The following is a 17557-nucleotide window of genomic DNA, read 5'->3' on the forward strand; positions in this document are numbered from 1 at the left end:
TAGCGGATGCATAATACAGTCAACTGAGTTTCAAGCTGTCGAATAACATAGAACAAAAGAAAAACAGAGCTACCAACATAGATAAATTGCGTCTTATGTCAGAAAATGACGTTTGCCTTCGTTTTAGGTGGGCTATAGCCCAACTAACGGGAGCCCAATTGGGTCCTAAAATTTTTAATGAAATCTTGTTTTTATTTAATAACACGAAAGAGCATGTTACTCTAACTACTTTAGCAATTTTTCCCGCTCAAATAATGGCTATATCATGTTTAAACTTTAATTTAAAAATTTGGTCCATAAATGAACCTTGACACTTTTGATCATGTTTGACGTTTGCTTAGTCGACAAAAACACCACAGGGGTTTTAGTTCGACCACTGGGGTTGTTCCTATCTGACATTTCGTAAGGGACACGGAAAACAAAATACACCCAAAATTTGAGTTTGAGCCAAAGGATGTGACAAAATCTAAAAAAAATGTTTTTGGGCTTAAACCAACGGAAAACATTAGAAAATTGAGTAAACATGTGTTATTGGCCTAAACTTAAGCGTTTGGCACTAAAATTAGGACAGGGCTTTAGGACCCTATTAAAACGTATCCCACTTAAAGATAGTGCAACAAACGAAATTCGACTGTATCGCCTTTTTACGATTTTTCCGTGTATGTCAAGAATTTACTTTTTCAGGTGCGCGTAGTAATCGAAATTTTCAAATGATTTCAATTTGCAGTGCATTGTGACGTTTGTTTGACAGCCAAATGTTTATCTCCCCATCACTTTCCTTCGCGTGTGGATGATATCGATCTGCCACTTTGACATATCATATTGCTGTCGCATTCACACCCGTAGTGTTGTTCCGCGGATGGCCTTTCGGGGGCCTTTCGTGTTTGATTCGGGTTTTTTCGGTGACGAACTTTCTAGAAACTTTAGCTGCCTCCAACGGCATCGAACGGGCACCAGAGCAGTACGGTTCCAGAACGTTCTCAGGCCTGGTCTACGGTGTTGCTGCTGCTGTGCGTGTGTGTTGGTAAGTGGTGCTTTCAGTATGTGTGTTCTAGTATATACATTCTGCATCGAAGAATGCCGTGCCGGATCGTCTCCTTCCTTCCTTCCTTCAGTAGTGAATCAGTATCTCCAGTGAAAAAGCATTTTTGCGAAAGCGAAGAAAGGCGCTGCGCTGCAACAAAAATCGCGAAATAAAAATCTCGGTTCCTTGCGTACAAAATAGAAACGACGGCAATTTCCTAGCAGGGGAAAATCAGAGCCTGCTGCTGTGAAGTGACACGACGGAAAAGTGCAAAAATCGATAAATTTCTTCTCTTGCCAGAACGGAAACGGGACCGAGTTTTATGTAACGCGTTTTTCGGTGCATCATCGGAAGAGAAAACTGCACTGCACTCGATTTCTCGAAAGTCGATAATATTCTTTTATCTTTGATACCAGACGTTTTGCTTCAGCATCGTAAGTAGAAAAAAGAAAAGTCAAATTCGTCGGCGAACCACAAAGGAAATTTCTAGTAGATTCGACGTTCTTCTCAGAGGAAGGGAGCGACGAAAAATGGTTATTATTTCATGATTTTATTTTTCGTATTTGTACTGTTAGGAAATCGATTTTTCCCCGATTGCTAGATCGTTCCAATTTTTCAAAGGTTTACTTCGATCAAATGAATTTGAATAGGATCAAAGGCCTACTTTGGTAGGAAAATGGTATCAGAAAACTCCTTCCGGGTTCGCCTCCTGAGATCGATCCCTTCAAACGAAAACGCCATTAGCCGTGAACTTCGCGCAGTGGCCGAGTGTCAAATGCGTGCTTTAAATGATGATTCGAGAAAAACGTGTTTGCGGTGACAACAAAGAAGGGTCCGTCCGTGTTCTTCGGTCGATTCCCCGATAGCTGTTCCGGATTGGTTCTCTCTTCCGTCGTAAGATCCGGCAAACGTTTGCCCTTTAGTACTTTTTCTCCCCTTCTGTAATGGCGATTTCATTTGTCTCGTTTTGAAAACATTTTTTTTGCAAATAGAAGAGCGTTTTCAAGACGTCGCCATTTTGTTTCGTCAGCCGTCTGTCCGTCCGTCGTCGGGTTAACTTTTTGAACGAAAAAACACCTTGCTGCTGCTGGCTGGGGAGTGGATGGGATGTGAGGAGGAAAAATCTGTGTACCTGTGAAGTATGTAACCCTGCTATCAAAAAAGCTGCCCCCCTGATTAGACACGGCTATGTGACTCAGCAATCGCAGCAATCCGCTTCGTTCCCAAAAAGTGATTAGAATTTTGTTCGTGGCATCCGGGGATACCGAATTGAAGCTGATGCCGTGAACAAATAGTGATGTTTATAAATAGTTTAAACGGGACTCTGTATCTCGATATGAGTGTGTAGTCCGAATTTCCAATTTATTCGGGCAAACTTTTCCCTTGATCAGAGTTGGATTAGACGGAGAATATCTTATCAAATAGAGTTGCAATTACGCAAAACGTGTTTTACATACGTGAATCATAAATTTAAACAGCATCGCGATTTATAATTCACGCTAAACATATGATTTCGCTCTGAAAATCATTGGTAACCAAGTGTGTAGCTTGTTAACGAGCAAACGAATGGATTTACAATGTAAATTTTACATGTTATTCGACACTACGATGAAGAGAAGATTCTCCTCTGAATAAAAGTAGGAAAGGGCCCCACAATTGTCGAGTTAGTGTTATAAGTTATACAGTTATCTCTCCATTACTCGATATTTCGTATCTCGATATCGAGTTAGAAACCCATAGTAAAAGTTGGTTTTCTTGGCTACCTCGATGGTCCCTTGGATCGCAGTTGTACTGATTTTGTGTTCTGTAACTCGATGGTCCCTTCAATATCGAGTTATAGAGAGTTGACTGTAACTTCAATAAAGCTCTAGTGGGGCCCTTCCCATTTTTGAATCAACTTTAATTTTACTTGTACAGTAATGCTTATACATAGCACTTTTTTCGTTCAAAATCATGAAAGTTTACATGAGAATGTGTTTATTGTATTCTATCCTCCAACCGAAACACAGTGAACACATTTTCGTCGAATACATTTCAGTTTTAAGCCTGATTCGCTGCTGACAAGTAATTTCTTGGCCTATCTTGATGCATGGGAAATTCCTGCAAGGAAGCGCTTTTTTCTGATCGCAGTACGCAGTTGAAAAGAACTGTCAAACGGGAGTCGCTGTAGAAAATTTCTGCAAGGAATCGGCGAGAAAATTCGGAAAATTTTTTAGCGATTCCTGTTCAGCAGCAAATCAGGCTTTGAAGCGAAGTATGCATTTCAACAGAAAAGTAATCGCTTATCTCGATGCGTGGGAAATTTCTTGCAAGAAATGCTCAAGAAAAGCATTTTTCTATGATCGCAGAACTCAGTTAAAAAGAAATGTCAATTACAATGGAGCTCACTGTAGGGAATTTCCCGGGCAGAAATTTTATTATTTTTTTGAGCGGAACAGCATACCTAGCTTAAACAGAAAAACTGCTGTTGAAGTTTCAATGATGACGGATCCTTGAACGTTAAAAGCGTTGATTCATAACTGTGGGGCATTCACAACCACATCACAGTTATGAATCAAATATAAGACTCCAAAACGTATGCTTTCACTAACTTGAATGGTAAATTTACCTCGATTATAACTTGCTGTTATAGTCAAGTTTACTCAAAATAAAGCTGTTACTACACGCACCGAGTTCATAGGGGTCCCGAATTCATGATGAAAATTTTTCATAACGACCTGATCGGTGATATGCCGCAACCAGGGTTGTCACATATACAGATTAATCTGTATTTTACAGATTTTCTCGAATATTTTGTGACCAAGAATCTGTATACACAGATTACAGATTTTTTGTTAAAATACAGATATACAGATTCTGAATACAGAATATGGCCAAAATTATACAGATTTGTGACTAACATGAAAATTTTTATTTTTGAAAACTTTATAATTAAACCTTTGATGTGACCATTCCGCAATGTAGTTACAAATGATTGATATTTTCAAAAATTTCTTGCTAAATTTTAGCTTCTAGCTCAATTTTGAAGCATACAGATTTAAAATACAGATATTTTGTTCTGGGATACAGAAATACAGATAATTGAAAGAAAAAATACAGATTTAAATGTGGCAACCCTGGCCGCAACCCCTATTTTCAATAGAACATAGTGTTTTTGGATCCAAATATACATTATTCTGTTATCCGGGGGTTCTTTTATGACTTTGGCCTAAAGAACCCAAGAACTGGTTTGTGAATGTTTAGTTATAAGCAGGGGCGACTAGTAACCTCACTTTCTACCTGTTCTACGTTACTAAAAATTGATATTTTGACAAATTTACTATCTTATTCAAAAAATAAATGACTGAAATCGACTATTTCAATACAGAGTCAGAATAAGGGCGAATGTGAACACTAATACATTGTCAGTAAAATTGGTTTGAAGTTCAGCGGATATAATTTCAATTCTATATTATGTTTCCGATCGATTTAATCGCATGATACATTTTTGTATGATCCATTACAATATTACTTTTGTAACAAACCATTTGATTTATTTTCATGTCATGAACAACATGTTAAAATAAATAAAAAAGCATCATGCGCCATTCATCAAAATTGAGGATTGTTGCGCCCCTCGGTTTTTCGTCTACTTCAGTTTGACAGCAGCGATTGCGCCTTTCTACCTCATCCTTTTGGTTTGACTATCATCAGCTTCGCCGTTTTGCTACGCTCTTTTACACGAACCTTCTTCACTATCGACCTTCTGCACACTCAGTTTTAAATGCGCCCTGCTACCACACTCAATCGCAAATGCGCCCTGCTGCCACACTCAATCGCAAATGCGCCCGGTTACCGCAGGGGGGGGAAGGTGGGCGAAATTGACATCAGAGTTCGTATCGAAAGAGAATATCAAATGCGCCTTTATGTTTTTCTCACTTATTTCGTGAAAAACGTTATTTTTAAGAAACAGTTATGCAGTATATGATTTTAGTTTATCAAATAAACTGTTAGGTGAATAAAACTCAATTTGTTTTTATTTGTCAGTCAGGCCGTTGTTCTGGTACTGTATTGATTTAAACCATTCTCTACTAAGGGTTTGTCCCAATTGGTGAATCAAATCAAAATCAAACTTAAAATTGACAGTTCGAAAATTATTTCCCCTCCAATTAATCATTCAAACGTTAAATTTAATTTTTGTCTGGTCCAATTCATTGTGCCGGAAAAGCAAATTTCAGAAGAAAGAGTATGAGAAGCGGATGAGGTTAGCAATTCCACTGAGAATTTTGTTTTATATCCTCCATGCATGGCAAACGATTTGTTATCGGGAAGATCGTGTTGGCTAGATTCAAATCACAAGATCGATCGAAAGAAGTTATATTGAGTAATTTGTTAGGGATGATAATGAAATATAATGAAACATAAGCAAATGAACCAGTGGCAAACTAGGGCAAGTAGGGGGAGAACCATGCTAATCTTATGAGGTAAGGAACACGAAAAATAAAATCAAAACTAAAATATCAATAAGTCATTTATTAAATGTTATTCGCATCCCAGTAAAATTTATATTTAAAATTATAATCAGCGTAGGGAGGTAGGGGTATTGCCCTAATCATTAACCATCTAAGGAAATCGTTGTGAGGCGCATAGAAAAACAACAAAATAATCGTTTCAATTGATGTAACTTATACCATAAAATGTTTTCTTCATTCATTTTTGAGCAATGTTTTTGGAAACCATGTTTTTTGCGTGTTCATCAACCTAATGGGGCAGAATGAGCCTGACTGAGTGTCTTGAAAATAGAGGTTTTTTTTTTGCTGGTTTTACTGGAATCAGCAAACAAAAATGATCTTATCTGGAGTAGACAAGAGTTTTATTGCGGATTTTTCAAAGAATCTAGCCATATATTTCGCTAAGGGTATTTTTGAGAGTTTCATTTATCGAACTTCAACATGTATTACTCGTGATCTTACAAATCTGGACAAACATTTCAAAAGGGCACATCGACATTGGTAAACATTGGCTTTGCAAGACGCTGTTGAGCCCAATTCAACTCGATCACGCTCACCAATACCACTATCAGGAAGAGCTAACGCCAATCTTTTTGATAGTGGTGTTAGTTTGCGTGGGCGGGCTAAGAAGGGCTCAACAGCAACGTTTCTAAAAAAAAGGCTCAAGACCTCTTGGGACCTTTTCAAATGTTTGTCCAGAAATATTCTTGTACTTTCTAATGTATGTGTTTTTCCTGGAAATTCGTCAGAAACTTATTTAGATATTTACTCAAAGTTTGGGTGCCTGAAGGAACCCCTACCAAAATTATTTCAGAAGTTCATTTAGGGATAAGCAATTTTTCTATGAATTTCACTTAAGATATTTTCAAGAACTCAACCTTTAGCTTTTCTGAGGCTAACTCAAAAAGTTACTCCAAAGTTTACACCAGCAATGTCCTCTGGAGAATCGCCACTGGTTATAAGCCACATTCTGAACGGTGTCGGTCTCCATGCCTTTTAGAACGAATGTCTGTACTCAAAATTGTGTACGTTCTTGAAAAATACCAAAGCATTTTTCAATAAGAGCCGCGGACTCTAACCACTCGGCTAAGGAAGGCCCAATGATCGTTAGTGGTTGATGGAAATTTGTTCAGTGTTAGTTACCCCTTTTTGTCTGTGGTAATACCGAACGGATCAAATGCAGTACTAGAAGTGGTACCAATTCTGCGCCCGACTGCGGGCACACTAGTCTGGGTCATTTAAGGAGTGTATCGAAAAGTAGTCGCAAACATTCAAAACGGTATATCTCAGAGCATAGTTCATCTTTTTAAAAGCTTTTTTCACGCAAATCTCCATCATGTCATCAAATATTGAAGCAACTTAAAAAATATTGATTAATATGCAGTCTCAATATAAATACAACAAGGTTTACAAAGCATAGAAAATAAAATCTTGCACTAAATTGCATTTTTGAAGTGTCTTCTGAAGATTTGATGATTTGTATTGAACAAAATTTATATCAAACAAAATAGGATGAGAAGCTTATTCTATCGGAAAATATGTACACGTAAAACGGATTTCAAAAAAATAAATTATTGCTCTAAGAAAGCTCAAATATTGGAATAAGGTCGGTTTTAGAAAGTCACTTTTGTATAATCAACTTTTGAAGCTCTGTCATATAGAGTGGTAATAATATACAGTACCATTTTTTGCTTACGTCACTTCATAAATATGCAAAGAAACTTTTCCAATCAAAAAATATGTTTTTATTCATTACAATCGTTCGATACTACCATTAACGTGTAGAAAGAAAAAATCAAAAAAACGAGGTCCTTCAAAATCGACTTTTTTTGATTTTTGTATTTGCTCTCAAATGGTTGTTTATGTATTTTTCAAAATATTTTTTAAGCTATGTCATAAGAGTTGTGGCACAGAATATATTAGCATAAACAAAAATCATTTTTTCTTAAAAACATTTATTAACATATCAATTTTAACAGAGGTGTGCAAGATTTTCATCGACATCTGTTAGTAATTTGCAAAATTATCATACAAAATGCCACTTTTTTGAAACAATATTACCGCATCATAATTTTTAAAAACATTGTAAAGCATTTCTGATCAAAAAATTGTTTCTAGGTGCAACCCAATATTTTAGAGACTGTTTTGAATGTTTGCGACTACTTTTCGATACACTCCTTACATTTGAATTGCATGTTGAACAGAGTGACTAAATCGTGACTACACTGAGAATAATCCCCTACTAGTTATTATGTGCTGTGCATATGGCTTTCTGCAATCAAGCTTTGCACATAGATTATATGCACGATGCTGTAGAACCAGAAATTTTGTTACACTTAATTTTTATGTGCAACGCAACCACAAAAGCAGGGTAGATATAGTTCAAATCTTCTGATCTTGCTTTTATATTTTATGTGCGGTTACAAATGGTAAACAAATCTCGCGTTGAGTATCATACAGGCGTATCTGCAGTGATCGATTTCTCTTCGTCGATTTTCTCTTTGCATTATCGCACGTAATTCAAAAGATTTTTGAAGCATTTTACGATTCAGTACGATGAAGGATGATGAATACTTTCTACTGAATCAAAAATAGGAGTCGAAAACAATCGCCCGGCCAAGTAATTAGCTAAAGAGAATCGATGAAGAGAAATCGATCACTGCAGTTACGCCCTTATGATACTGAACGCGAGAAATGGCGTACTTTTGAAATATTTGGTTTTGTTTTCTTTCTTTGTTTTCTGTTCTGTTTTTGTGTTTTCTAATAATCGGAATAAGAAAAAGAAACCAAACTATCAAATTTTTCTTGGAACATATTTCATATTCTTGAATAATATATATTTAAATGCAAGAGCAAGATTTCTACTGCTAATGGAACCAACAGCAGTATGCGGCGCCGCCATCTTTTCAAATCCAACATGTTTCAAGCAACCGTTGGATACTCAAATGCATTTCAATGCGGATACTCAAATGATCTTGGCTGCTGTCAACGCCATTAGTTGGGATATTTTACCGTCCAGTAGGAAATAAAATGTCAACCATAGTTCTAGAAGCGTTGATTCATATCTGTGGGGCATTGGAAACCATACGTCCAAACCATAGTTATGAATCAAAGATAAGACGATGTCGAAAGAAACGTTTTGATGATTTTGTTTCTCTGATCCATCACAATGGTCATTTTGATCCATAGACCAATCGTGGTCGGTTCGCGTTGTACGTGTGCGAAAAAATATGAATTAGTCAGTAGTGTGTGGTCTTTTGAATTCCGTTGCGTCCAGTTTGCATAATGCGAGTGCAAAAAGATATTCGTGTTCAGCCGAGAATGGACTACAAATTGGTGAGCTCGTTTCATGCTTATGATAACACATGCAACATTGCGTTTCTGTTATTTTCAAACAAAGTATGGATGGTTCGTCACTACAAGTGTCGGCATGAAACCTTATTCCTGTTTTATTTAATTTAAATATACACAGACTTTTCTTTTTTGTCGGTACTAAAACAACCTTTGAATAGTTCGACATTATGAATGCCGACGTCCTTTTTTGTTTATTTTATCTTCTACCTTTTTTTTCAACTCGATGCAAACATTCAAATTAGTGTTTTAAGTAAGAGAAAATATTTTTCCTTCACTCAAAATAATCCAAACGTCAATGTTACGTGAAAACATACGTGATTTTTTTCCATCGCACTTTTCACGTAGCTCTTACGTTAATCATAGGTAGCCCAGAATGAACGCATGAACTTTTGAACTTCGTCCATTCCACCGTCGCTAAACGTAAGAGCTACGTGGATTTTCCGGTAGCCTTTACGAAGCGTTTCAATAGGACCTAGATGGTCTTGCATTAAATTTAACTGTAATAAAGACCAATCTTATTTCTAATAGGCTTTGGAAGAAAACTAATTCCCAATTGGAAAATGTAAACAAACTTAAAAGATTGTGATATTTTTATTGTCAATCTGAGCATTTTGATTCCTGATCGTTTCCCCAATGTTGTAAGTTTGGTCTGTCTTGTTGTAGCCTTCGCGTGCTATAATTGATAAGAGGTTATAAATCACGTATAAAATATGAAGTAATGCACGGATTCTTCGGTATTCAAAGCATATTTACCTTGAAATCAATCTTACACAGGGTTTAAAGCAGCAGCAGCTTCTGAAGTTCTTCTAAAATCAAGCGGGCGCCATCTTAGGATTTGAGCTCAACACCGAATGTACGTGCAGATGTCAAAATGAACTCAGGCACCTAAATCTTATCTTATCTTATCAAATCTTAAATTTGTTTTACCAAATTAGGATGATAGTGTTGTCAAATAACACAGAACACCTAGATATAATAAATGAATGTAATGTTTGGAATGATACTAATAAAGAAAAAGAAAAAAAAAACTCAGGCACCTACGTGAATTCCACGTAAGCGCGATAGGTAATCTCAGTAAACATTACCGAGTCACTATTTGATGGTTATGAATGGTTTAGTGATCTTTATCTTAGTCAGGTGAAGTGGAGGTAAAATGAATTTGGAATGATCTACGTGATTTTTCACGTAGCAATGACGTTTGGATTTTTTTGAGTGTTCTTATCCATGGATCCCATCACCGACTAAAGGTGACTCGCAGATCTTTTTCCTCCCTTACTAATAAACACGCTACCCGTTGTGATTGTGGAGATGTAGAGATATTCTCGGTTTCTAGAAACGACTATCAAACACTAACATTCCTTGTCCCAACTGACTGTAAGGAGTTGTCGTTATTGATCAATAAAATATTATTGATGTGTATGTATTAATGATTGACTAATCAACTTTTTTGAGAATTTACAAACCGACGAATAAAACAAGTGTAAAAAAAAAGTGCATGTGTATTGAACGATACTGGTGTGATATCCACGAATCATCATGGTGTATGTGGCAATCAAAAAGCAATGCAGTTTGTTTGTTATTTTTATCAATTTTTCAATATAATTCAAAACAAATCGAGCAATGCATTAATGGCTAGAAACATTGTTCTCATTTTCAACTAATAGTATTGGGGATTTTGCCCTCCAATAGACTCACATCTGAACAATATTGTCCCACCAAAATATTCTCACACCATGTTTGTCATATACTGGATGGCGTCGTAGCTAACAAAACCAACATGTAACGTACACTGTTGGGATGTATATTGCAGGCAAGGTGCGTGCTTCTGCTAAATTGCTAGATAATCTGACGTGTGAGTATGTATTCCCCAACGTTGAAAATTCGCACGACAATCTATTCGTCAACATAACGAACAATAGATACAGCAAAATAAAAACAGGATTTAAAATGCTTCATATTGCATTGCATTTTTTCGAAACCTTCCAAGTGTGAGATACGTCGTTTCGAAAAATTATACTTGCATTATGAAAAAAAAATTCTGTAACTTTTTCAGCGCTAAACAACCCAATTTTGGAGACACACCCATCTAGGAAACCTGCAAGAATTGCAGTGGGATATCGCCGATTGAACATTCCATTCTCTCCAAATTGTAAATTGATACCTAAAAGGGGAAAAGCACTAATTTTCGACCTACAAGTAATCTGTACCAATTTTCGATTTTCTTACAAAGTAGACCTAAAAGGTACGAATGGATCAAAAATTTGGAGCTCTTCCCCTACGGCGGACTAGGTCAATCGAACGGCGTTATTAGAATAATTGCATATTGTCTAATTCCTTATTGAAACACATTTCTAATGGCTTATACATTCTCCTTTTGTTTACAGAAAATCAAGACCGAACAAGGTAAACGGCACAAGATGGTGAAAGAAACAGGTTTCTACGATATACTAGGCGTAAAGCCTGGCTGTTCCCAGGATGATCTGAAGAAGGCTTACCGGAAACTGGCCCTTAAGTACCACCCGGACAAGAACCCGAACGAGGGCGACAAGTTCAAGCAAATCTCGATGGCGTACGAAGTGCTGTCAGATCCGGAAAAGAAAGCCATCTACGACGAAGGCGGTGAACAGGCCATCAAAAAGGGCGGCGGCGGCGGTGGCGGCGGATTCCACAGCCCAATGGATCTCTTCGAGATGTTCTTCAACGGCGGCATGGGTGGACGAAGGTAAGCGCGCGCACGATATCCCAGGGCTGGTAGCATGTCTCTTTTTGGAGACTGATGTCTATTTTAATGCAAGTCTCTTAAAGGTATTTAATGACAAAAATGGTCTTTTAAGTTTAGGTATTCTTTCTCCTATTTTGCTCTTTCCCTCAGTACACAATTCTAAATATTATGTTCAATATTTTTTTAATCTTTCAGAAAATCCTAAAGGATTTGATTAAAAAATCGATCTATTATTTATTCAATAGATATCTTAGCAATGTATCTATAAAATCCAGAATGACTTCTTCGCGAATCTAGCTTGAAAATTCTAAAGGGCCAATGATCAAATTGTAAACAAATCAGGTTTTAATACCATTCGATAGCATCTCCAAAAACCTACAAAGTGTGCAGTTCATCAAAATCATTCATTGGCTCCCTGCTTAAAACGGCCAATTGGGCCAATGATCGGATCTTTCCGTTTTTCTGAAATTCTTGATTAATCAGAATAAACTGATTAGACAATATTGACTCGCTTATTGAGCTCCATTGAATTATGAGTCTTTATGTGTCTTTCACTTATTTAGTTCTAAGCGGGAGCGAGCCATTTGGCATAACCAGAATACCCTTTCTTTCAAAAGATGCCTGTTCTTCATGAAAAACAGTTCTGCCAAATGACCCAGACCTGTTCAAAGCAGGCATTGCAGAATTCGTTCTCAATTGATTTTGAAACACGATCAAGCTAAAGATGAAAAACATCGCATCTGTATCGGTCCATGATCGGCAATGTTGCACATGTTGTAACAATCAAACATGATAAATAGCAGCAGTAATAGAGAACCACAAAGAGAGACCTATTTCTTTTGGTCTTCTACCATTGGCTGGCATGATTAACAATCCCCGAACATCCTATAAGATAAGTGCCTCCCAAGTGTGGAGCTTGTTTGGATGGGTTTTATCATGCACTGCCATACCCCCGATATAATCAGAACCGTAGCAGTAGACGATAAATAGACTATCACAATGTGCAGCGGATCTTGATTTTACAGAGAGCAATGTGTGAGGAATGTTCTCAATTTTCCCAGAATTCCACACCTGCTTCTCTAAGACGTTTAGTGTTGCTTGAGAGCTTTTATAGCAGCCTGACTATCTGAACAGAAGTATATAACTTTACCCATTACGCGCTGTTGAAGTGCTGATTGCACTCCACACATAAGAGCAAATATTTCCGCCAGAAAACGGTGTAGTTTCTACCAAGTGAGTAAAACTGATTCAGCCTTAGCTCACGAGAATATACTCTTGCACCAGCTCTACCTTCAAGAAGGGAGCCATTAGTGTAACATACTATATTGTTTGATATACTTCTTTCCAAATAGCCAGACGTCCACTCTTCCCGTGAAGGGAATTGTGTGGTAAATGTCCTGTAAGGAAAGTGACAAGCAATTGTGAGATCACTTGGAGCAAGGACAATTTTGTCCCAATTCACCAAAAGTGGAAACAACAAAGTCTGTGTAGATCTACGATTCACTGGATTTTTCTCTAGTAGTTCCAGTACCCATTAAGGCTAAGTAGCCCGTCATTCGTTTTGGCAACAATGATGACTTTTCAGCTTGCATTTCAAAGTGATAAAACTCAGTCTTGATAGTTTATATTGACTTGAAAAAGTATCATTGTACGCACTTACATGCATAAAGTGTGCTGATACTTTTTCAGCTGTGTCAGTGCAAAACCAACTGATTTTCTTTGATTCGAAATCATGAGATGAATTAGCAACAATCATCAACGACGCGTACACATTTCAATGACGGCCTACTTCGCCTTAACGATAAGAGCAAGAAAGTGCTTATTATTTAAGATGTATGTGTAGTTAGGGCTGTGCAAATATCGATATTATCGATAATATCGATTTTATCGGGCCTATTTTATCGATACGATCGTATCCGATATCTCATGACCCGATATTTTCCGATATCGATAAAACAATTGCCGATCCGATAATCAGAATTATTTTCATTAATTATATTGAAGAAATGAAACTGATTCAATGGAATTCTAGATGTCCTCTGAGAATTGCATGTCGTAATCACAAAATTCAAGAAATGTACTACATAATGCAAAAGTTGATGAGGAAAATTATCGATTTAGCTTTTACATCCATCTTTTTTAAAATTATCGGATATCGGTTCAATACCGATAATGTCAAATCCGATATATCGATTCAATATATATGTATATATTGAATCAAAATTTTATCGCCGATACCGATAAATGCATATTGTGCACAGCCCTATGTGTAGTGGCACAACGTCGAAGAGAGCCTTGATTGCTGCCGTGGGAGTCGTAGAGAACGCACCAGACATCGCCATCAAGCACATCCTTTGGAGATGGCCCAATTTTGATTGGATTGTTCTCACTTCGCCCTTTTGCCACCACACAAGACATCCATATGCCAATATTGGTCGAACAACTGTTGTGTAAATCCAGTTGATATATTTGGGTTTGAGGCCCCAAGTTTTACCAAAGGTTCGCCGGCATTGACCGAAGGCCATGCAAGCTTTTTTGACTCTGAAATCAATGTGAGCTGTCCTTGAAAGGTAGAAATCAAGAATGATTCCGACTTACTTTACTTGATCAGTGCCAAAAAGACGTAAAGGTCGAATTCCATCGCGGTTTCGTCTTTCCGTAAAAAGAACAATAGATGTTTTATTCGGATTAAACGAAAGACCATATTGGCGACACCAACTCTCGACTACCTGAAGAGCACTTTGCATCAGGTCGAATAGGGTGCTTATGCATATACCAACTATCAGAGCTAGATAGTCGTCGGCAAATCCATAAGTTGGAAAACCGCAATTATTGAGTTGCCTCAATAGCGTATGTGCTACGACTCGTAGCCTACGAGATTCCACATAAGTGGTGACAAGACTCCCCCTTGGGGGCATCCGCAAACACTCAATTTTCGAATCGCTGCTTGACGCAATGTCGAGAAGAGATATCGGTTTTTGAGCATTTGATGAATCCAAATGGTAATCATTATAAGTAGCCCATGGTTTCGTGCAGCTTCCAATATGGACGGAAAATATCCATGGAATTTGGTCGCAACGAATTCAGTGTAGAGTTCCGAGTTTGTTGACCGGGCATTCCTAAAACGCAAAATCTGCGCAGTTACATTTGAATGTTCAAAGAAGATGTAGCGATGATCAGATAATGATTCCTCATCTGATACATGCCAATTCGTCAACTTGCGACTGATTCTATTCGAGCAAAGCGTTATGTCTAACACTTCTTCTCTATTACATACTATGAAGGTTGGGCGATTGCCTATGTTAAGTTATCCAAGATCTGTACTGCTTAAGTATTCCATCAGACTGGAGCCTTTTTTTTTCATTCGGTTTTGAAGATAACTCAGTAGAAAACACTAACTTCTGAACAGTCAGTAATGTATTATGCTGACTTTTTGGTCTGTTCGGTAATGTTGCATTATTAGGGTCACATCAGACCTTACAACTACCGTAGTTCAATAAAAAATGTCAATCATTACTGAATTCAATTTGAATTTTTTATTCAAAAGCTGAAGTTTTGGTATGTTTTATAGGTTTTTTTTTACCCAGTATAAAAAATATCGAACTAGCTAGCTGTGATTGAGTGTGTTTTTATTTCAAAATTTAGACAATAGTTACAAGTCATCCATATGAGTAGTGTATGGTCTTTCGATTCCGTTGCTCCTGTGGAGTGAGCGACGGAATCAAGTCCAATCGTGTTTGGTTCACGATGTGCTAATGTGAAAAAATATTCGTGTTCAGTCGAGGGTGGTTTGCCAACTGGTGAGCTCGTTTCATGCTTTCATGTGTTATCATATTTGATGACGTTACGTTTATGTAATTTTCAAACAATCTATGGATGATTCCTCACTACAAGTGTCGACATAAACCGTTATTCCAGTTTCAAATAGCTTTAATCAGACATCATGTATACGCGCTTCATATCAAGAGCTTGAGATCAGCTTGCCATGAGCGCACAAAAATTATTGCGCGCGTGAGCACGTGCTATTGTGAGACACATTTATTTAGATCTCATGTAGCAATGTACTAGCTCAAACGATCACATCTGCACTGGCTACCACAAAAGGCCGAATCACAAAAGGCCGAAAGCACAAAAGGCCGAATCATACAAAAGGCCGAATCACAAAAGGCCGAAATATTAAAATAAATTTTATGGAAAGCCTCATTTTTCTACAATATTATGGACATTTTTACAGTAGGGTAAGCGGGACAAGATGCACAAGTAACATTACTAGCTGAATCAGAGTGTATGGTTAGTGGTTTTTGGGTGTGTCAGCTGGTCTATTCTTAGCTGACACACCCAAAAAAATGTTCTATAATTGGAGCTTAAGTAGTCGTGCTGTTGTATTTTGTACAACATAAGTGTAAAAACCTCTCGAAAACTGGAAGGGTATACAGTGCCTGTTCGATTTTGGCAACATGCAAAAATTTTCATGTTACCTAAATTAAACCGTTCCAAAATTTAATGGTTGTTTTTATTAAAACTTGTATCGACGTATTAAATTTACCTATTTTGAATATGGTAAGCCTTAAGAATGCCCACAGAATCATTGAGATTGACAGGATATGTGACTGACCATGATCCATTTTTGTGTACATGGATTTCCGTGTTGCCAAATTCAACCCGAGTCAAAATCTAACAGACACTGTTCTGTTTCGAATGAAGTAGTATTCTTAGTAAACTTAGTATTCTTATGATCACTTAAGGTGATTATAAAACGAAGCCAAACTTTGAATTTTCAAGTGCACAAGACTGGAGAATCTGACAAGAGTTAGCGTTGAAAATCAATCAATTTGCTTGCTTGCTGGTAGTGACAAATGGGATAAAATTTGCGGAGCGCTATTTGGTTCACAAGTCTTGTGCTCTTGAAAATTTGAGGTGTGGCTTCGTGGCTTCCGTTGTTGCGTAAAAGACTATGTTGGCATTATACCGGGCAAACGCTTGCTGTCCGAACTTGCTGTCGCTCGTCGGACCTAAAAATGGAAAAACATCCTCTGCTTGCATTATACCGGGCAATCGCCTGGATTTGCTATTTGCATGACACCGAATAGATGCTATAAGGTGGGGCAAGTGGGTAATGGAATTCGCATAGTTGAGATTCTTAAAATTCTAGAGACTTAAAATTGAAACAAATGAGGTCGTGTATATTTTTTAGCTTGACTCCCACCAAATATAACCAGCATGCTGAAATTAATTTTTATGAAAAATTGAAGAAAAAAAATATAGAAAAAGTTTTTGAAAAATGTCTCCTTACTTTTCACTTGCCCCAAAAGCTTTAACATTTGTTAAGGCTTCCCAATGAACAATAACACAAGTAACATGTAAACAAAGAAAATGTTATTCTTTTCACTTGAATTTTCTTTTGTTCAGTTATGTTAGTTGAAATGATTCGACAACATTATAACTGCAACATTTCCAATGTTAGTTCTTACATTATAGGACAGTAATTGCATTTCTGCTCTGTAGAATTTCCACCGCTCATTATTTGTTTTTGAGAAAGTCGAATAGGACGTCGGATAACTCTTCGGGAGAAATCAAACGGAATCCTTCAATAACGTATTTAGAATCTTTTTTACCTTCGGATATCGGAGACTTCGGCGGCCTTCTGCCGCCTCAGTTCCTCTATCCTCACGACACTCTGGTTGTAATACAGGTCGGACTCGATTATCCGGAGACTCGATTATCCGGGATTCGATTATCCGGAATTTTAGACTCGATTATCCGGAATTTGTTTTTGGATGTTCTTGTTTTTCAATTTTAATGAATAAATCTGAGATAGTTTGGTATTGCAATATACAATATGAATGTTTTTGTAGTTTAAAACGTATTAAAGAAAAGGGGGGTTTGAAAAAGGGTTTTTTTTTTGTATGCTGTCAATTTTTTTCTTGTAAAGACCCCTACTGTTCCTAGAAAAAAATTCTGGATACG

The 17557-nt window shown here is 37.2% G+C and overlaps 1 protein-coding gene across 4 annotated transcripts in view; it reads left to right on the top strand.

The window, feature by feature from the left end:
• Positions 1–844: 844 nt before the first annotated feature.
• LOC5566087 (dnaJ homolog subfamily A member 1) overlaps positions 845–17557 on the top strand; it is a 28944-nt gene continuing 12231 nt past the window's right edge. Inside the window, exons 1-2 of one of the 4 annotated variants that reach the window (XM_021848936.1) lie at positions 845–1024; positions 11253–11590. In XM_021848936.1, coding sequence (XP_021704628.1) covers positions 860–1024; positions 11253–11590 — 503 coding nt within the window. In that variant the 5' untranslated portion in view covers positions 845–859. Of the gene's footprint in view, positions 1025–1053; positions 1558–1846; positions 1919–11252; positions 11591–17557 lie in introns of those variants that run through there. The other 3 variants (XM_021848941.1, XM_021848948.1, XM_021848955.1) reach the window with 3 other exon arrangements.

Source organism: Aedes aegypti, chromosome 1 (assembly GCF_002204515.2).
Source record: "Aedes aegypti strain LVP_AGWG chromosome 1, AaegL5.0 Primary Assembly, whole genome shotgun sequence".
Lineage (NCBI taxonomy): Eukaryota > Metazoa > Arthropoda > Insecta > Diptera > Culicidae > Aedes > Aedes aegypti.